The sequence below is a fragment of the Cynocephalus volans genome, chromosome 1, assembly GCF_027409185.1.
Source record: "Cynocephalus volans isolate mCynVol1 chromosome 1, mCynVol1.pri, whole genome shotgun sequence".
In the NCBI taxonomy this organism is placed as follows: domain Eukaryota; kingdom Metazoa; phylum Chordata; class Mammalia; order Dermoptera; family Cynocephalidae; genus Cynocephalus; species Cynocephalus volans.
The window spans coordinates 190,196,587-190,218,254 of NC_084460.1; the positions used below are offsets into that span (position 1 = coordinate 190,196,587).

Consider the following 21,668-nt stretch of genomic DNA (forward strand, 5'->3'; position numbering starts at 1 on the left):
TGGACTTTGGACTTCCCAGCCTGAGAAACTGTAAGCAATAAATGTCATTTTTCTTTATAAATTACCCCGTCTCAGGTATTCTGCTATAGCAACACAAAATGGACTAATACAGTGGTCGAGGAGTCTGGGATCTTAAAAAGCTCCTTTATCCACCAAAGGCTCTTTTGAATGGCCATTCTAATAAAGGGTAATCTTCAACACTGCAAACTTTGGCATGAGAGATTTTGTAGACATTTTGGCAGTGGATGATGGACTTCTCTTGCTTTGGTAACACAGTGTGCCCATGTGGGGTACCTATTTTCAGCTATTAGTTCCCTTGGTACTGAAGATGAACTGGTAGTTTATAAATGCTTAATTGTTTTGTTGGCGCTCAGAAAGTGACACCCCAAAGTGAAGGCCTCAGAAACAGCCTCAAAAACAAACTTACTCTCTGACCTTATGATGCCCACCTGTCTCTCAGCCTCATTCACTCCTGAGGCAATCCCTAGAAACCAGAATCCCTCTTTCCCAAGGCGGGTAACAAAAATGAGAACCCCTTTCCCAAAACCAGCCATAAAGGCTAAAATTATACTCTGATTTTCCCCATGCCTGTCTTGCAGCTGGCCATAAAGAAACTGTCTGACCTACCTTGTGTGACTGTAGGTCTTAAGACCCCCATTTCAGGAGGGGTCCTGCCCCATACTCTGGAGGAATGAACGCTACACAGAGAGGCCAAGAAGAGTCTGGCCGGCCTGGCTGGGTTTCTCTGCTCAGCCTATAAGCATTAGATCACACCTTTCTTGTACACGGCTGTGCCTGCCTCATAGAACCTAAGCATAAATATGGACAGTTTTCTTTACATCTCTGGATCTTTATTCTGAAGGCTTCCGTGTCACTTAGGACTACGACAGAATAAAATTTGTTATGCCTTTTCTTCCCATGAATCCATGTTTATCAGGCGATTCTTCAGAGAACTTTGAGGGGGCTGAAGGGGATGTCTTTCCTTGGTCTCTACAGTTTAAATGCTTCATCTTTTTCTCTCAACCAAAGAGTTTCTTAAGTTAGAATGTAATTAGCAACAAATGCTAATGATTGACACTTTTACATGATGGAAACACAAGCAACTGATTGGAACCAGGAACTCTTGTATGAGTCACCTGCTTAAGAGTGTTAACAGGAAAGCAAACACACACCCACCCTCCCGCCCACGCCTGGATCAGCTTGCTAGGGGAGAAGGTAGTGTGAGACTCCAGGAAGAAAATCAATTAATTAATTAATTTTAAAAACTTAGGTTATACTTACCTTGGGAAAATCAGAGATTTCACAAGGGAGATTTCAAAATAGCTTGAATTTAATTTAAAAATTTGATTCTTGGGCCAGCCCGTGGCTCACTCGGGAGAGTGTGGTGCTGATAACACCAAGGCCCCGGGTTCGGATCCCATATACGGATGGCCGGTTCGCTCACTGGCTGAGCGTGGTGCTGACAACACCAAGTCAAGGGTTAAGATCCCCTTACCGGTCATCTTTTAAAAAAATAAAAAAATTAAAAATAAATAAATAAAAATAAAAATAAAAATTTGATTCTTCTGAAGACAGATTTCAAACCTAAGTGATGTTCGAGGCCACTGAAGTGGGTCCCCTGGGACTCTAGGCGGGAGACAGGATATTGATTCCCCCCTGTTCGGTAAGATGAAAAACTCTGGTATCAAGGAACGGGAAGTAAAAATATTTTCCAGGGCTTTCTATAGAAAATGTAATGCAAGTTACAGGTAAAACATGTTAATACTAGTAACAGAAAGTAGCAATAACAACACTACCGGCGCACCCTGGAGCTCAGACGCTGTCCCAAGTTTTTCACACTTAACTCATCCAGTCCTTCGAATAGAGCCTCTGAGGCTGGTTCCCGCAGTCTCTCCACACAGGGACTGAGAGGTGCACACTGAGCCCGACGCCCCGCAGCACCACAGCCCAGTCCGGGGGTCCTCCGGGCCCGGCGGCTGCTGTCCAGCCAGCCTGGACCCCTGCCCCATGGGGTCAGGACCCCCTTCCGCGCCCAGCACCCCTTGGCGTCAGGGTCACGCCCACCCGGGTCCCCGCGACTCGGCCTTCGGGGGAGGACGACACCAACCCGTGCGGAGGACGCTCCTTCCGGACACCGGCCCTCCGCCCGGAGACGGCGCCCGCGGCGTGGGCTGCCAGGCTGCCCGCGGGGACCTGCCCTACGTCTCCGTCCACGGCGGGGAGACGGCGCCCCTGCGGAGCAGCGACCGCGTCCCCCGCCGCGCGTCTTGGTTCCGCCCGCGCGTCACGTGGCTCCGCACCGCCTCCGCCGGGTCCGCTCGCTCTGTGCTTCCGCTCTGTGCAATCTGTCGGGTCCACCCGCTCTGCGTCTATCCCGCTCGGGTCCCGCTGCTCTCAGTCCACCCCGCCGGTCCCCGCCGCGCCGCCACGATGATGTGCGGGGCGGCCTCCGCCACGCAGCCGGCCACGGCCGAGACCCAGGACATCGCGGATCAGGTGAGGCCTCGGCGCGGCCCGCTCGGAGCCCCCGGGAGGGGCGGGGGCGCTGGGCTGCAGGGCCTGCGTGGACCCCGGGGGACACAGCGGCACGCGTGGCTGCCGCCGGCTCCGAGAGGGAGGGTCACTGAGTTGCGGGCGTGCCATGCCGAGGCCTACAGCGCGCGCGGCTGCGGAGAGCACGCCCCTCCGATCTTAGGAAATGTACAGATGTGCAGGGCCAGGGGCCACCGTGGGGAGGCAGAGACGTGAAAACACACGGGCACGCGGTGTCCTTTACACTGTTTTATCCTAGCCGTGTCCCAAACTGTGAGTTTGAAATGATGTCCAAATGAAAAGGGAAAACAAAATGAAAACCAGACTGGGTTGCAGAGGGTAGACCCTGGCAGCTGCTCGCGCTCCCTATGCCTGGGTTTCCTCATCTGTAACAGGGCACCTTAATGCGCTGCACCTGCACCGAGGACTCCGGGGAGGGTTAAATGACTTGGCATATATGAAACCCTTAGAGTTAAGCGAGCCAGGCCCGCCCTACCTGTCCTTCTTTGTTACAAAGCTGATTCTTTACAACCAGAGAAAGGCTAAGGCTCACGTTTTGAGTAAGAGGAGGAAAAATGCACTTCTTTCCCCTTTAACTTTTCTCCCTGCTACTTCTTCCTACTCCTGATTGTATGAGGTCAGCCCACAGTGTCACCATGCAGGTGATTTTGACCATCTGACTGCAGTAAATGCTGGTGAGTCAGTCCCATGAGACCTTTGAAAATGAGGAATTTGTTCCAAACACAGGCGCCCAGACTACTTGTGGGACCACGCCTGGAGAAGTGGTTCCTCTGTCCTCCCCACAGCCACTCATAAGCCCAGCCTTAGAAATTCCTCATTTGTCACGGGAACAGGAGAGAAGAGTCATTATCTCACAGTGACACATCAGTGGCCAGCAGCCTTTGCTGCTGGGAGAAAGTTTAAGGCAGGCGTCAAACTAATGGAAGAAACAGGCAAAAGTATACAAAACAAAGTTTATTTGGGCCAAATTTGAGGACTACAGACCCAAGTTGCCTTGGAACTGTGCTGCGTCTGGTAGCAGGTACAAACAGATATTTAAATGCACAAAGGAGAAGTTAAGGGGCAATTCCAAAGTTGTTTGCCAAGAATTTCCATTGGTTCACTAAAGTAACATGAGGTACTGATTGGCTACACATTGTTCTTTGCTTCAAATTTCCAGGAACATAGCAATAAAAGAGCCAGAGTTACATGGTATACCTAGTAATAACATCTGGGTAGTTTATACTCTGTTGGTGGTGGCACCTGGTCTGGAAACTCTTGCTGAAGCATGCCTTTTAGCAATTATCCTGGACTTGGGACATGGGCCAGGGGGACGTGACTGAAGCTCCATGCTCTCCTCTCTCCGGGCCTGATGAGTTTAGCCTGCACTGGGCGTGTTCTTTCCTTGCAGGTGTTGATGAGGCCTGTCCCTTTGCTGGATGGTCTCGAGGAAGAGGAGAAGGCGGGGACATTCATTCACCAGCACCGTCTGGTTGTGCCTGTTTTTATTGCTCCTTGCGGGAGGCTCTGGGCTGAGTGCTCCTGCCTCCCACTGTGCAGAAGAGGAACATAGAGACCAGAGACTGACACGAAGTTGGAAAGACATCAGAGTCACGCATTCTTACCAGCGACCTGGGGCCCTGTGCTTACCTGTCCCTCATCTGCTCGGCCCCTAGGCCAGTTTGTGGGTGTCACTCTGCCTGGGCTTGTCATTGTCTGAGGGCGAGGGCCACTGCATCAGTGTGCGTGTCCCCACAGGCCCAGCACAGCACCCTGCATGGAGGAGGGTGTTACAGGTTGGTCTTCATACTCGGGGAGGCCCTGGCCCCAGCGCAGTGAGAAACGTGCCAGCTGCTTGCAGAGAGTAGGGGGCACAGGCCGGTGCCTTCTCCTAACTGCACCATCTTCCCATCCAGACTTCAGTCTTTACCTCTTGTTGGCTGTCCCCAGCAAGGGCCTCGTCCTGAAGGTGCTGGGAGGGGACAGTGCCTTTGGTCAGATTGCCTGAGAGATTCCATCACTTGTATGCTGGGTGACTCTATTTCCCATCTAGTATGCTTCCTACCGTTTGTTTGTTTTGTTTTGTTAAACTAAGCCGCTAATCCTCTAGTCACTGGCAAGACTCCTTTTAAACTACATTAGATTTTTAAAATTTTTTTAAAGGCAAACTTGCTCTTTTTACCCACCATAAAGGTGATCAGCTCCTAAAAGGTAAAGACCCTAGGAGACAGGATTGCATCAAAAGTAGGTCTACTGTTTGATACAAAGGTTGAGATTAGCCTCTGTCCAAAGCACTATACCCTAAAGGAATCGTCTCAAAATGCAGGTAAACAGCTTTTCACCTGCAAAGTGCATTCCCTGCTGCATTATCTGCTGCAGCAGAAATTAGGAGCGGCATGTGTGCTCAGCAGGGGCACTCGTTTAGAGAACAAACGCATGACTGTGAAATGGAAGGTTAAATTTAAATGTAATTTGAGATTACATTTAATTAAAAATATTTAATTTTAGAAGATTAATTGAAAATGATGTGCAGTCTTTCAGATGAACTGTTTGCATGTTAAGTGAAAAACAGGGTATGAACTTGTATCTAGTGTTGTGATGATAAAAATATAAAAAAGTGCATTCCTTGCAGAGAAAGGGCAGATGATGTACTGAAGGAGCATTGTTAAAACTTTGGTAGAATTAGTAAGGAGTTGGTTTTTTCTACTTTATCAGTAGAGTTAGCAGTTTACCATGTCCCCTAGGTGATAAGGGACAGTCGAGTTAAGGAAAATATGTGGAAGGCTGGCGGTGGAACCCCACGTGTGCTGGAAGTTCCTCCCGCAGGAGGGAAGCCACCAAGTCTTTCCTTATCTCTCCCCTCTTGCCAGGTGAGGGCCCAGCTTGAAGAGAAGGAAAAGAAGAAGTTCCCTGTTTTTAAGGCCGTGTCCTTCAAGAGCCAGGTGGTGGCAGGGATGAACTACTTCATCAAGGTGGAGTATGGGCCATGCTTGAGGGCCTGAGCCCAAGTGGGTGCTGGGTGCAGCCTGAGTGGTATAGGCTCAGGTGCCAGGGTGGAGGTGCCTAATGGGGGTTCTGTGGCTGTCCCCAGCTTCAGGGATTCATGGCTTTAGTGTGTGTGCATGTGTGTACGTGTATGCACGTTGGCCTAACTTGGGAGAGGGGCTAAGGCTTTCAAGTAACCAAGGACTCTGATGGGACAAATGTGGGGTGCTGGGGGTGTTGCTACATGTACAGGAGAAGATGGAAATTGTCATCAGCCCCGCGATCACACTTCCAGGCCCATGGCCCTGCACGCCCTCCTCACACTCAGTACAGTCGAGCAGGGGACTGGGACCAGAGGCTGCACCTACTCCCTCAGCAGACTCTCTCTTTCCAGGTTCATGTTGGTGATGATGACTTCGTACACCTGCGAGTATTCAGAAGCCTCCCTCATGAAAACAAGCCCTTGACCTTGTCTGACTACCAGACCAACAAAGCCAGGCACGATGAGCTGACCTATTTCTAATTCCTGAGTTTGAGGAGGGCCTTTCGTCCACATCACTCACACTTGATATGATTCTTTATTGTCGTGGGCATGTATTCGGGATCACAGAATAAACTTAATCTCCATGCTGTGCCACTTGGCGGGGAGGGGGCAGTATTAAACGGCTTCTCTTGCATTTCTGTTCCTAAATTTTATTGTATTGATTTTTTTCTTCCCAATCAATGATCTAATTACTGTCAAAGAGGGTTATATATTATCTTTAAATATCTATATATATTTTGAAGTCTTTACAAATTTCCTCCTTTGTTTTGGATTTTTTTCTTCATCTGAAACTGTATTACAACCTAGATGTGCCAGGAAGGTGAGAGTGACAGGTTGTGGTATTCTGATATTTACACATTAGATTTCATCCCCGGTTCTGGCTCATAACTCACGTAACACTTGTTCTTTTGTTACAGTACTGGGATGCTGTAGCCTCAGAAAACAGAGTTCCCTCTCTCTGACGTCTTGTGCCCTCCTTTAACTTGTTCTTTTTTCTCCCCGAGGCAGGAAATCCTCTGGCCTAAGTTAGTCAATTGTAGGTCATAAGACCCCTGTTTCAGGAGGGGCCCTGCCCCATGCCGGGAGGAAGGAAGGCTACAGAGAGAGGCTGAGAAGAACCTGAACAAACAGGCCTCGCTGGGCTTCCCACCCAGGCTGTTAGATCAGACCCTTCTTGTCCAAATATGTTTTTACATGGTTGTCCATGCCTCAGTCATGCCTGCATAATGAAGCTTCCACAGAAACCCAGGAGCACAGGGTTCAGGGAGCTTCAGATAGCTGAACACGTGGAGGTTCCTGGAAGGTGGCGCCCTGGGGAGAGCATGGAAGCTCCACATCCCTCCCCCTGTACCTGCCCTGTGCACCTCTCCATCTGTATCTTTGTAATATCCTTTACAATAAACCAGTCAACGTAAGTATGTGTTTTCCTGAGTTCTGTGGGCTGCTCAAGCAAACTAATCGAACCCAAGGAAAGGGTTATGGGAACCCTGATTTTTAACTGGTTGGTCAGAAGTTCCAGAGGCCTGGACCTGTGACTGGCATCAGAAGCAGGTGGATGGGTGGGAGTGACAGTCTTGGGGACTGAGCCATCAGCCTGTGGGATCTATCTCCAGGTAGATAGTGTCAGAATTAAACTGTAAGTTACCCCCGTGGTGTCTGCTACAGAACTGCTTGCTGGCTGTTAGTTACAGCTCCCCACACATTTGGTCACCATACTTCCCTGTGTGGATTGTGATTGTGGCTAATAGTAGAGGAAACACACTTCAGTGTGTGTTTTTCCTGTAACACAGGTGTTTATAAAGTTCCTTTGCAGCTGACGTGACACAGTTCAGGCTGCCTGTGTTCCCAACCACAGCTCTCCACGTGCTGCCCCCTTAACTCTAGGATCTGTCCCCAAGCCTCAGTTTCCCCCCATAAAATAACAAGGGTTTGAGTAAATCCAGTTCTAGAGTGTTGCTCTAGTTCTATTTGGACACATCTGCATACTTTATCCTGCACTAGAGAGAGGCTCATGCAGAAGAGGCAGTAACCCTGTAACTGCACATGCAAACTGAGCTGCTTATGTGGGTGCTGCACAGGGTGGAGAACCTTGAGCTTAACTGTGCAGCCGCTTGTGTTTGAAGAGGGAGTCATCTGGGGAAGAGCATGTCTATTTTAAAAATGCTTTCTGGTTTTCAACAGAAGCTACTTCCATTAGTGAAAGCAAACCAGTGGTTTCTCACCTATGATTCTGTGTTGAATAGAAGAGAGTGTCACACATTCTGAGCATGAAGACTGCTGGGTGAGATTTCTCTGTGCTTCAGGGCCTTGATGTAAAGCATATTCCTGAGGGTTTCCTGAAGTGCACCTGGCCTCCGAGGCGTGTGGCAGTTTGTGCTGGGTCTGTAGCTGCAGGATTTGGGCTAGCCAGGTTCTGAGAGTAATGAAGACCAGGGAGGAATCTAATGGTGAGTCCACACAGCTTCGAAAGTGGCGGCAGAAAATTGAATCATGAGCCATGTATTTCATATTCTCTTTATATGAAAGCAAAGAATAAACTTTGATAACAAATCCAGAATCAAGCAATTCTGCATTGAAATGAAGACCTAATATATTTCCCACCTGGGAACATCTGGCGGGAGGTGGGGTCAGGGGTTGGGGAGACGCCATGTAGGGTGCTAAGAAGGGGCCAACAGGAAGGGAGCAGGAATCAGCAGGAACAGGACCTGGGTGGGGAGAAGCAGGATTTAGGGTTAGCAGCTCATACATAAGCAGGAAATATTCATGTCACTGTAAAATAGGAAGTAAAAGATGTAGTTGACACTGTGCTCTGGTTTAAATACAAGTTGATAAAGGGACCAAAATTCTATGACATTATCAATTTCATCCAAGTGGGGTACTGTCCTCACAAAGCATCAGAAGAAGAATTGGCTTGGAGACCTGGTGTGTGCTCGTGACAAAAGTATTTTTGTCACCATACTTGCTGTTCTCTAGCTCCTGCCCTCTGAGGATGGGCCAGAGTCTCACCGTGGAGGAGGTGGTCACCATGGGCTCAGCCCCTCCTGGTGCTCAGGGCACAGGGGCGGCAAACCTCACAGACGTGGAGTTGTGCTAAGTGCTCTACGGGGGCGCTGCTGCAGGAGGTAAACAGATGTGTCGGCCGGGTGGCATGAAGGCTTCCTGGAGGAGGCCATGCCCACATTGAGACCCGAAGCTTGAGGAGGAGGTAGTGGAGGCTGAAGACGTGAACTGAGACTGTCCGGGCGTGGCAGCAGAGAGGAGGGCTCCAAGTTGGGCGGGAGCGTGATGTGTTTGAGGAGGCAGCTTGGGGAGCCTTGTGGCACGGTGCTGAGCGACTCCCTGAGGGGAGCCATTTGTCCAGGAATGGGGCTAGTGGAGGGCTCAGGTGCCCAGCAGTCTGGTGGTCAGGTCGGCTGCACTCCTGCGTGATAACGGTGGATCCCCCAGGGCTCTGGGGCCCAGGTCCTCCCCCAGCCCTTGCACGGATAATGTCAGAGACCTACGTGCTGGGGCCTGCGATGGGCCTCTTCACCTTCATACCCTGGAGGCCTGAGAAGACAATGTGGAGCTCTTGCTCATGGTACACACAGGCTGCTTTCCCAGAACGGTCCCGCCTCAGCAACATTAAAGAAGTGGCACAGGAAGCCAGGCAGGCAGTGGCCCATGACAGCCACCTCACCCCCGGGCCCGGTCCCCTCCCTGGCCTGCATCTGCCCTGCTCCAGGGGCTGGCATCTTACAAACTCTGCCTCCCTAGACTGCAGAGGGCCCAGGAGAAACAGCGCAGTGCCCACACATGGTGACACTAAGTGTTCCAGCCCCTGTACCAAGTTCGAGTCTCAGGAAAGGCGTGAGGAGGGTCATGAGCGCGGTCCAGAGTGCGTGAGAGCCATTAAAGTGGCCCCATTTTGAAAGTAAGCACTGTTTCCACATGCTGCAGACAACCTATTTACTAAATGCTCCTCAAATTGCCCCTGTCAGAGCCATCTGTGTCCACTGGGACATGCTGAACAGGTACTAGGCAAGGGACCCGCCCCACCCGAGTCACAGAACCCCACCTGAGCCCTCGAGGCAGGGCGTAGGCAGCCAGCCTCTGTCAAATCTTGGCCTTCATCCTCTACCCTGAGTTCTCAGCACACGTCAATTTCCCCAAAGCCTGAAGGGTTTGTCCCCAGCTCCCTGGCTGTGCACAGGTGCCACACTCTGTGCCGGCTGAGGATCCTGGTGGGGCAGCAAAGCACGGCTAACGGTGTCCTCACTGCTGGGAGAGGAGCTGGGGAGATGGCGCCATACCCTTATGGCACTCTCTCCTCTAACTGCTATCAGGACAGGTGCCGCTATAAAGCAGGGCCAGCTGATTTAGATGAGACTCAATGAGATAGCGTAATAACTGGAGGTAAGTTGTGCAAGAGAGAAAATTGCACACTGGGGAACCTGACCATTCTGTGGCAGGTGGAGTATCTAGAAGTCCTAATTGAGCGACCTGGAAGGAGCATCAGTCCTGTTTTCTATCCCAACAGGCAGGGACACAGCTCCGGCATTTGAAAGCTCGTGCTCCTCGGACTCCCCACAACATGGCCAGCCCTTTGCTGTCTGTGGTGAGGCAAAGCCACTGGAGACTCGATTGAGCTCACAAGCACCCATCCCTCCAGGTCTCCCCTCCCTGCCTTCCCACATCTGAAAGTGCAGTCTGAGGAGGGCCTGCAGAGCAAGCCAGACAGGGCCCCTCTGACAGGGCCCCTCTGACAGGGCTTGTGATACTGGTGACAAGAGACTGACCCTTCCCTGCCCAGACCCATTCTCTCCACCTCCCTTAAGAGAGATGGGGGTGGAACTACAGAATTGGGCCCTGATAAAAAAGACACTTCCCAGACTCCTTGCAGCAGGTGTGGCCATAAAACCAAGTGGACTTCAGGTGAGGCTAGATCAAGGAGCTGCTGCTGAGCGGTGGCAGGGATGCAAGAACCTGGGGAGAGGCAGCAGCAGCAACTCTGTGCTGGGGTGCAGAGAGCTGCATTTCCCAGAAATGGTCTCACAGAGAAGGCTGCGTACGACCACGAGGCTGACCTGCTGGGGTGGGTGAGAACCCCAGGCCCAGCTGGAATAACAGGTATGGATAAACCACTCCTCAGGAGGCCACCGCCTGGCCTGGGAGCCGTGGTCGGAGCCAAGCAGAATTGCGTGGGCCAGCTGAGTGGAACGGGGCTTGACTGGCCTCCACCCTTCCTTCTGTGCTCCTTGAGGGTTAACAAATCCAAGAATACACATCCTAAGGGCCACCAAGCCACTAGCCTGCCCAGGCCCTCGCATGTCTGGAGGTGGCCCTGAGCTCTGGCATAAGAATTACAACCCAAACGTACCACTGGCCACAAAACGTGGCTCACCTTATGGCCCACCCTCCATGGACTGAGATGTGTCTGAGAATGTTCCTGGGTGCAGGCAGGATATGCTCTTCCAGGGGACAAGCTGGGGGCTCAGCCAGGGGGCATCCTCAGGAGCCTGGACTACAGCCCAGGCCAGGGCACTGGGGACGTGGCCTTGCCCAGTAGCCAGCTGTGAAGTCCTGAGTTTGACTCAGAGTTGGAGGTAAAGTTTGCTCCATTGGCCTTGTTGCTAGTGGGGCCAGTGGTAGCCAGAGATTTAAGGAGACAGAGCTCAGGGGTCGTGCAGCCTGGCCACTTCCCTGGGCAGAGAGGCCGTGGCTTCCATTAGAGACAGGGCTGCTGCTGCAGGCAGTGTGTGCCTGTGCAGGTTTGGAACCCATCAATGCCATGGGTCTGGGGTAGGCCCAGGTCTGCTTTGCCTCCAGCTCCATGGGGGGCTCTGTCATGTGGCCAGGTTATAGTGGAAACACACCTAGCAGCAGAGGTGGTTTGAGGTTGCAGCTCCACCAGAATTGCTTCAGACCATGGCGAGTCCAGGCTGCAGGGAGCCATCTCAGCAGACCCTGGTGCAGCTCTGGGCACCTCCCCGAACTTGCAGGGAATATGGGCGTTCCTTCGGCTCAGGGCGTGCTTCCCACTTGGCTTGGCTGAGACCTGACTGGCGGTAGCCCTGGAGCACCAAGAGGAGCTGGAGGCAGATGGGAAAGGAGCAAGGGCCATCCCACAAGGGCCATCCCATGAGTTTCTGCCGCAGGTGAGCGGTCATAGTGTGGTCTGCAGGTGTAGAGGGCTGTTCTCCTTTAGTAAGGGGGTGTGGGGACAGCGCTGCTACCAGGGCCACACCAAGGAGTTTGGGAGCCAAGATCCTCAGTCTCGTCCCACCAAGTGTCCCTGTCCCAGGTCTCAGGGGCCCATTCTGCCCCCACAAGGGCCCTCATTTTGAAGTCCCGTGGTACCTCAGTTCTCCAGGGCTGCCCAACCCCAGACGTTCCTTGGCTGTGGCTGTATCACTCCAACCTCAGCCTCAGCTGTCACATAGCAGTCTTCTTAGGACACCAGACATTGGATTTAGGGTCCTAACCCAGTATGACCTCATCTTAACTAATTACATCTGCAACGACCTTATTTTCAAAGTCACCCTGAAGATCGGGGTGAACATGAATTTCGAGGGATACCTTTTCAGGCTTAACTTAGTGTCCTTGTCAACAGTGCTCCTTTTATAAACAGGTCCTGAATTCCACCCTTGGGATGACTGAATCCGTATGAAATGTGAATTGTATCTCAATAAAGCTGTTACCAAAAAGAACTGCAGACAGAGAGGCACCTGCCATCTGCCCCTCCCCCACCTCCCTGGGCCAGGGTGTGAACTTGGCAGGGAACAGCCTCCCAGCACGTGGACAAGAGCCACACTGCAGGGACTGCAGAGCCACAAGGCAGAAGGGGCCAGGCCAGCCTGGGCAGGTGAAAGCTGTTATGGGGCCAGCCTGGGATGGCACATCACGGGGGATTTCCTCACTGCAGGAACTGAGGCAGAGTTCTGGAAGGGGAGAGGACGTGTTTCAGATCCCAAGGCCTCCAGAGAGTTCAGCTTAACCAACACTGGCCAGGCCTTGGACAGCCCACCCTGCCCTCGGCATGCTGAGCTGAACAAGAGGGTCTTGAACAAGCAGGGTGGAGGTGGGGGTGACCAAAAGTCCAGGCATTCCCGGGGTGACAGGCATTGCTGGGGTGATAGCCCAAGGGTGACAGGCATTCCTGGGCACCTAAGGGCACATAAGACAGTCTTGGAAGCCAGTGAGCTGTTTGTGGCAGGCCTACTGGTCACACGCTGTCCCTCCCCTCCTCTGTCCTCACTCTGGCAGCCTGGGACAGCACCCTCACCTCCCAAGCCACTTAAGCTGAAGCTGTGACCCAGACTCTCTTCTAGGAACCCAAACTTGCAAAGCCTTCAGCCAAAGTGGTCTCAAGGGCAGGACCTGGACTCAAGGCCAGCCTTTCCTGCCCCACCAGAGGAAGTGTCCGGTGGAAGTTGTCCTCGCCACGGTTGAGGTTTGAGGGCCCAGCGTGATCCTCCTGCCGGACATCTGGCTCAGACCCTCAGAGGGGGAAGGTGACCGACCCAGGACTTGCCCCTTTCCTCCCAACCCCCATCTCCCATCCCAGGATGTGGCTGGCTGAATGCTGGCCCCCAAAGATGTCCATGTCCTCATCCACAAGCCCTGTGGATATGGGACCTTACATGGCAAAAGGGACTTTGCAGATGGGATTCATCTAAGGATCTGGAGATGGGGATGACCCTGGATTATCTGGGTGGACCCAAAGTCACCACAGTATCCTTGCAAGAGGGAGGCAGAGGGCTGGGGTCAGAGAGATTTGAGGATGCTGCGCGGCTGGCTCTGAAGACAGAGACCACAAGCCAAGGAAGGCAGGCAGACAGCCTCTGGATGCTGGGAAGGGCAAGGAGACAAGTCCTCCCTTGAGCCTCTAGAAGCAGCAGAGTGCTGCCAGCCCTTTTCAGACCTCTGGCCTGCAGAACTGATAATAAATAACACATTTGTGTTGCTTTAAACCACTTGGTTTATGAAACTGTGTTACAGCAGCTGCAGGACACTCATCCACCAGGATGGACACACAAGGTGCAGCTGGTGGGTCCAGATGCACAGCAGATCCCACAAATGAGGAAGGACATGCTGGGCCTTGGCCACCCCATCCTCTCATCTGCGTGGTCCTCACAGTCTGGGGTCTTTGGTGCCCAGTGTCCTCCAGGCCATTGGTGGTCTTATGGGGGAGAGGTTGATTTTGCAGAACAGTACTCTCCCATCCTCACTTTTTGGGCACAGAGCAATGAGTCTGGTGTGGCTGGAAACGACCTGAGGTTTATTTACAAAGGGGTGGGTAAGTCATAGGAGAGCAGTACCCACTGAGCCAACAGCACCCACCACGATGTCACCACCCAGGTGCAAAGGGCCAAGGCAGGCACTGGAGCCCAGAAGAAGCAGATGCTCTATTGGTGGCCAAAGCTGGTCCTCAGAATCTGGCAGGAGGGGCCGGGGAAGGGAGCCCTCAGGGATGAGAGGGAGGCTGGGGCTCCCTGCAGCCCCAGGTACCCACTGCCTGCCCCCAGGACAGAGAACTGATGAGATGGGAGGTGAGAGGCCCAGTCCATGTCAGCAGGGACTGGGCATGCCCTTTCCTTTAGGAATCAGGTGCCACCGTTTCCAGCAGTAAGCAAGCTTGGCTGGCTGGACAAGGCAGCTCTGAGTAACACACAGATAGTAGAGAAGAAGGAATGCCTAAGGTGGGAAGAAACCATCACACCTCAGCATAATCACCATGAAAATATTTATTTGTGGATAATCACAGAGGTCAACAGGACCAGCACAAAAGAGACACGGCTACACAATGCTGACAGTTACTGATGTTTACAAACACATCACGCAGCACAGAACACAGGCCTGGAGGACTCTGGGCTAATGAAGCTGCCCCCAGGAACTTGGAGATGGCCCCTCGCTCAGCAGCAGGGACCGTGGGTGACACGTGCTGTGTCCCAAAGGCTGAGATGCCTCCAAGAAGCTGAGCTGCTTCCAAGGCAGGAACCGGGCCAGGACCTCAGTCCTCCCGTTGGTCCAGTTTTGCAATATTTGGATGAAATTCTGACTGAAGTTCTAAATTAGGAATTATGCAGCTATAGAGTTAAAGCATTCAAAATGTCACTCACGTCTTGTCCTTCAAAGACTTCATCTAGCACTCAAATCTGTTTCCAAAAACATTAACCTCCACCCCTCCTGTCATCAACAACACAGCATCAGACACCTTGCGGTTACTTGGACTTGAGCTCTGAGGTGTGCTCCCTGCTCCCGTCACTCTTGGGGACATGTTGGGAAAGTCTGCTGAGCCCACCAATTGCTCTTTTTTGTCCCACCAGCCACAGTCCTCACCCTTCTCATGCCAGGAGCTGGTCCTGGGATAGAAAGTAACTCGAGTGGCTCCAAACACTGCCAACTCGGCCACTCAGCTCTAAGCCAGGAGGAGCGCGCTTCCACGGGTGTCCTGGAGATGGCCAGCCCTGGGGGCACGCGGGTAAGGCTGGACCCATGGCTTTACTTAGGACAAGTTGTCTCACCACACTAAGGCTGTGTGGGGGCTTCCCAAGCATGGGGGCTCAGGGTGGCATTGTCTCTCCTCATTCCCACCCACCCAATTCTACTGGGCCAAGGGCTCGCCCTTGCTTTCCATTTCAGAAGTGACTTGCAGGGCAGTGACGCCCCACTGGCGGGGTGAGTGGCCCCATGGCCTCCTGAAGACATTTCCCACCAGAAATGGGTTTCCTGGTGCATAAAGATCAGGAACTGCCCCACAGTGGATTGGGGAAGGGACCAGAGCAGAGGCTGGAGGTCCCCCAGCAAGGCTTACCCCATGCAGGGTCAGAGAGGGAAGCTAAAGCCTCCTGCTCTGAGGACAGGGCCCTGCGTGCCTCAGACAGTGGGGACACTTTTCAAACACCTTTTAATTCTTCCAGAATTAAAAAAAAAAAAGCTAGGAAAAAATTTCCATAAATATAAAGCTTTAAATTATTCACTAAGACAGATCTAAAGCTACTCATTAAGCTGTTTTAAAAAAATGAATGCGCTGTGTTGTAAAAGAAGGCAGACCTCTGGTTTATAAGATGCTGTTTTTTAATCAGTGTCTCCCATGTTAAGAACAGAAAACATCCTGCACCAATAAACTGCAGACTCAGCAAGACACATACACAACAGAAAGCCCCCAACTTTAGTAACTAAACCTCAGCTGTGTAGCAAGACACCCAGGCACCAGCTTTAAGACAGCTCTGGTGCCACCACGATCCCCACCAGGTACTGCAGATGGAGACACCACCCAGCCCACCACTCACTGTAAGGCAGGCACAAAGTCTGGTTCTGTGCCTAACAGAGCAAGACTGACTTACTGAAAAAACAAATCCCCTAGAAGGGAGGCTCATGTTTAATGTACCAGGGTGGTGGGCACAGGGTGGGGTCCCCACAGCTCGCCACCACCTGGGCTCCACTGGCCTCACTGCAACGCCTGCAGGTAGGAGCAGGAAGTGCGCAGAAACCACAGCGCTGACTATAAGAAATGGACTGCCAGCCAGCATCTGCCTGTCAGATGCTGCACCTGTCAGCAGAAAGTGACCATAGCTCTGACATGCAACACACACACACATGCCCAGCTCTGCCCAATCTACAAGACTGCATGTGCACGGACCCTCCTCCACCATGCTGGGAGCCCTGGGGGGGGGGGGATGATGTCCACCCACATCCTGGGGACCAAGTTCAAGGCTTCCCTGGCTTAGGGCTAATGATTGATCTTTGGGCAGCAGGCCTGACCTTCCAGAGCCACCCTGCCCAGGTCCTGGGGTCCTTCTGAGTGCCCACTTGGCTCTGGTGGTCAGCACCCAGCCAACCTGCTCCTTGGATGGACAAGGGAGCCAGCTCTCCAGGGAGTCCTAGTGCAAGGAGCCATGTGGGACGACTGGAAGCCTGCCAGAGGGATGTGTGGTGGAAAGAAAACATTCAGCGAGTCTGGTGCCACGTGGCTCTACCTAGACTCGAAGCCTGGATGCAGGCAGCATTTTTACCCACTTTTCCCAACACTAAAAAAATCCTCATCTACTCATCAGTGCAGTAAAGCCATGCCTGGTTTGGTCCACCATAAAATTAAACATTTTAAAAATTGTTTCTAACAAGTTTAATAGGACATTCAACAAAGCATCATTTTTACAAATGACATGTATTATAAATATAACTAGATGCACACAATTACCCTAGCTGGACTAGGTAATGATTTAAAATTGATTAAAAAAAGGATATTTTGTAATTCATCCTTAAGGTCTACAAGAGAAGATCTGAAAAACTGGATGAAGAAAGTATTAAAATTCTGTACGCTGATAATCAGCAGGCAATTCTGGGCTAATACTGCTTTCATTGTAAAATAAGTTATTATTATTATTTTGCATGTCTCTAAACTATGGAAATCAAAACCAAAGGTTAATTCTAATTTGAATCCAAGCTGTATCAAACACCCCCACCAATGCCCATGGTTAACTTCCTGGATGGGAAACTGTAAACCAAGATCGCCCAGGGCCATTGCTTGAGTTGGAGATGGAACATGTCTGCGTGGAAATAAGCCTAGGACAGTGCAGACTCCACCAACATCCCGGTGGAAGAACACCTGGCTCGTGGAGGGGGGATGTCGGGCACTGTCTTCTCGTGGAAACTCACATTATTTCTACATAAATCCCGCACTCCACAAGGGCACCAGAACTCAGAACCCCCCAAATCGGCTGGCCAGTTAGCTCAGTTGGTTAAAGCGCAGCCTTATAACCCCAAGGTAATGGGTTAAGATCCCTGCACCAGCCAGCCGCAAAAAAATAAAAGAAACCCCCAAATCCCTCCTGCTTAGCCACATGACAAGCTACAACTACTCCTTGCCTCCGGGCAGTACAGCCACAGAAGACAGAAGAGAAAGTTTCAGAATGGGCCAGAGTTCACGATTTTACAGGACGCTCTTGAGGGTGGAATGATCCTCATCGTTCTACATATAATATAGAAAGTCAAAGAATAACCCTAATGTGGGACAAAACCTATGAAATGAAACCTTTAAGGGGCGAAGAATTGAGCAGCATGTGTTCACATGGCATCTTGTCCTTAGAGTCAGCTGCACACACCGAATCAGCCCCTACACCAATGCTGCGTTTTCAGGGAGAGTTTTTCATAGTCTCATTGAAAAGAGATGCATTTCCTTCCCCAGTCCTACACTTGCTCTTAATAAAGAAGGGAAAAAAAGCTTCTTCTGTTGCTGGCAATGTGGCCGAGCCCCCTAGTCTCTGCTTGGCTGTGATGGTATTTCCTGTCAAGGGTCCTCTACAGGCCTTGTAGCCTGAGTTTGGCTGGCCCCTGTGCTTGCCTGTTGGAGAGGCTGCCTCTCTGTCAGGCAACCGGCCACAGCCTTCCTTCTTCCTGCAAGGACCACGGGCCCTGGGGCGCGGAGGAGCTGCCATCCATGTCTGCGGGACCTTGAAACACGGCGGGGAAACCCACACCCTGATTCGCTGGCTGTGACAGGGGAGCCAACCAACCCTGACCCTGAGCACAGCTGCCTGGGAGATGCAGAAGTTAGGACATCCGGAATGGGAGTGAAGTGGGGAGCCTGGAAGGTGGAATGGTGTGGCAAATGCAACGTGGGCCAGCACCTCTTCATTTTAGTGCATTTTTCAACAAAATGAAGAATGCACCACCAGTAGATGGGAATCTTTCTGGGAGATACTGGAACTGCATTAAAAGAGGGTGTGGGCTCTGAGAGAGGGCCCACCTGCGGGTGAAGGGACAGGGGTACCCCTTGGAGAGTCTGCTTTCCTAGGGGCCACTTAAGGCCCGCTACTTCTTGCAGCCTCCCCGTTTATCTCCAGGCTATGGGTTTGCAGGAGATGCAAACATGTGCACTGCCTGGAGCAAGGTGCAGGGATTGGGGGTGCTGAGATCTAGGCAGGCATCCCCACCTGCACCCATGCCTAGGGGTACTCCAAACTGGGAACCAAGTAGGACCAGCAAAGTCACCTGAGCAGTGGACAGCTGGACTGTGTCAGAGCTAGCACTGTGGCCTTTGCTGTCCCAGCCTTCCCAAGGGATCTGAGAGCTGCCCATCCACTGTGCCAACAGCCTACCCTCTGGGAGTAGAACTTCCAAGGGGGTGGAGATCTGCAACTGGCTTTGCGAAGGGGCCTCTTGCCTCCCTTTGGCTGGAGGAGAACGTAGTACCGAGGGTGGAGGGAGGGCAGGGGCAAGAGAGGTTAAATCTGCCAGTGAAGGGGGAGAGTGCCCACCTCTGTCCTCTGTCCCTGTGCACAACGCTGTGGCGCAGTGCACTGTCACCAGAAGTATGTGGCAAACTCGCAGTACTTAACCTACCGAGCTACAAATTAGGTGACGTGCCACAAGGAATGCCACGTGGTCATTGTCCAGAACTTCACAAGCTGTCCTTGGCCCAGCATCAGCCTTTTTTTAAAAAAAATTTTTAACTAGTGTCTCCCTCATGGTGCTCCACAAATGCGTAGAAGATGCTCCTGAGTTACAGCAGTTCCTGCTGCTACCTGTGAAGTTTGGCAGACCAATTTGAACTTGCTGGGCTCTGGAAAGGTCCCTGCCAGTGTGACCACGGCACCAGTGTGCACCTGAGCAAGCTGCTATTAAACCTTTCCATATGTTAAACAACAGCGCAGGGTCTGAAATCCCCAGGTTCCTAATGAACAGCAAGTTAAGAAACAAAAATTCTGATGCAGAAGCACAGAGTGTAGAATTAGAACGACATAAAGATATTTGGCATAATTCTCCCGGACGTCAGTGGTTAAACCCAGCTCTCCTTCTCAGAGGTGCAAAGACACAGGTGTTACCCCCAGGCCCTGCCCCTCGGGGCAGGGACGGAGCAGCAGCAGCAACCAGTGGCCCAACACCAGGTCCGAGGGATAGAAGGCCCCACTCTCAGCCTCTCTCCCACCACCACGTACCCACGTGGGACCCCTGAGACGGTCAACACCGTCTGGTTCTCAGGAGGCCCTGGTGCCTTAGGGGAGGGGAGCTGAGTTTTCAAATCACAAATTTCTGTGATTGTTTTGTTATTTTTTAAAAAGCACACTGGCACATTTTCACAATTAAGACCTGTTGATGCTGCACACTCATGAAAGAAAAAAATGTCAAGTTTCGGTCGTGGCTCTAAGGCAGACGTTACATTTTTCACAGGGACGAAAACAGATACCAACATGCTGTGTGTGGGGCCAGTGCGCGGGGCCCTCACAGCACTGTGGCCTGGACGACCACCTCCGGGTCCTCGATGTCCTTCTTGCTCTGGACCATCCGCAGCTCCAGCTGGGCTGGACTGGGCTTCTGTCCTTTCCCTGCTTGGGCTGCAGAACAAGCCAAGGATTTGTGGAAGGGGCAGAAGAAGGGGCAGTTGTGGGAGTTTCTTTCCTCTTTCCTCCTTCCCATGCCTCTGTCCCAGCCCAACACACTCGATTTCCTCCTGAGTTCCCGTGTCAGAAGGGGGGATCCATGTCACTGCAGGCCCCAATCCTAAAGCCCAAGGGCAGTGACCCCTTCCTTCGCAGCAAGAGAAACTTGTCACACTCAAGGTACGTGCTGTCTCCCCAGCCACCCACTTCTCTGACCAAGGCTCCCAGATGCAGCTGCCATGGGGACACGTCCCATGGGAAGGCAGAGAGAAGTGCATACCTTTCGCACACTGGATGGTCCTCTGCAGGACGTGGTGCATGGCTGACAGGGTCTTCTCACAGGCCACCTGCAGGGAGGAAAGAGACCCTGAGCCCAACCCCCTCACCCCACCCCACCCCACCCCACCTCACCCCACCCCTGGCCCTGCTATGCCTGGCCTGCCCGTCACGCGTGGAGGGGATTCCTGCTAATGCAAGTGCTGTTCTGCCCTCTGAGTCACCAGGGAGCGGGCTCCACTATCACATGTGCTTGAAACAGGCCCTCGTGGATGGGTGACTGCAGAACAACCCACAAAAAGATCCCACGAGAAATGAGCAGATGCCTACATATTACTTTTTCTTTTCAGTGTTTTGGGGGTTGTTTTTTGGTGGCTGGCTGGTATGGGGATCTAAACCCTTGACCTTGGTGTTATCAGCACCACATTCTAACCAACTGAGACCAGCCAGCCCAGATGCCTACATATTAAACAAACCACCTCCCTCTGGACCAGAGACGACTCTTGGGAAGGGGCTGTGTCTCATGGCCTTTACGTTGCCTGGCGTGTAGCAGGTGCTTGGTAGGAGATCCTGGAATTCACTGGTTGTAAAGGATCTATAGGGGAAAAGCTCCTCCCTGAAACTCAGTCAAAGTCATCACTCACTGGTGTCTCAAGGTCAGAAACTTGGGGGACTCAACAGGCGCTAGGGAGCAAGTGAAACGCACCCCCAACCCCATAACCAGGACTGGCCCTGGGTGCCCCAGCAGCGAGGCCTCCTCCGGTGCCAGCTGGCAGGTTTCCGCAGCCCTGTACCAGAGGCAGCTCCTGCCACTGCCCGTTTACACCACAGGCCTGGTGCGCCCTCTGTCCTTGAGGGGCCACACGTTCCAGCTTCAAGCTCAGGATCTGCAGCAAGCTTGTCACATGAGAGGTGAGGGGCAGAGTCCACATCCTTCATTTTACAAACGAGTTCAGCCATTAACTGACCTCTTTGGGAGGGGTTGCACCCACACCCACGGGAAATGTGGCCCCTCCAGGTTCTCAGCAAAGACAGGGGACCCCGTCCAGATGCTGACTTCCAAATCCTCCTTGATGAGTGCATCCAATGGTGAGGAGTGCTGCTTCCTTCTGCTGCCTCTCCCTCCCACCTGCCCTTCCCCGTGTTCTGAAGGGGCACAGGGCCCCCGCCCACCTGAGCCCACCGTGGCACATGGCAAGAGACACACCACAGGGAGCTTGGCTGAATGAGCCCAGGGCTGTGAACAGTCTTCATGCTTTCAACTCTGTGCTCAACAGCACTGAAAGAGGACACACTCTGGCTGTCAGCGGATGGGGCGTCAGACCAAAGCAGTCTGATAAGAGATCACGAGGCAACCTGTCCACACGTGGTGCAGGAGGAGGTGGAAGAATCCGGGGACACCCCCACCGAGCTATGCACTTAGCCATGCAGTACACAAGCAAGGCCCCAAGGCCCCACACCCTAGTTCA

The 21,668-nt window shown here is 52.4% G+C and overlaps 2 protein-coding genes across 3 annotated transcripts in view; one reads left to right on the forward strand and one right to left on the reverse strand.

The window, feature by feature from the left end:
• The first annotated feature begins 2,312 nt into the window (after positions 1-2,312).
• Positions 2,313-6,975, forward strand: CSTB (cystatin B). The gene is made up of 3 exons (XM_063108703.1): positions 2,313-2,496; positions 5,403-5,504; positions 5,912-6,975. Exons 1-3 carry the CDS (start codon positions 2,431-2,433, stop codon positions 6,038-6,040), a joined length of 297 nt encoding a protein of 98 aa, XP_062964773.1. The 5' UTR covers positions 2,313-2,430; the 3' UTR covers positions 6,041-6,975.
• A 1,209-nt stretch (positions 6,976-8,184) lies between these two features.
• PDXK (pyridoxal kinase) overlaps positions 8,185-21,668 on the reverse strand; it is a 39,725-nt gene continuing 26,241 nt past the window's right edge. The window contains exons 10-12 of one of the 2 annotated variants that reach the window (XM_063094688.1): positions 20,204-20,270; positions 19,735-19,878; positions 8,185-8,265 (exon numbers count right to left, since the gene is read on the reverse strand). In XM_063094688.1, the coding sequence (XP_062950758.1) occupies positions 19,766-19,878; positions 20,204-20,270 (180 nt within the window). In that variant the 3' untranslated portion in view covers positions 8,185-8,265; positions 19,735-19,765. Of the gene's footprint in view, positions 8,266-15,555; positions 19,879-20,203; positions 20,271-21,668 lie in introns of those variants that run through there. The other variant, XM_063094683.1, reaches the window with a different exon arrangement.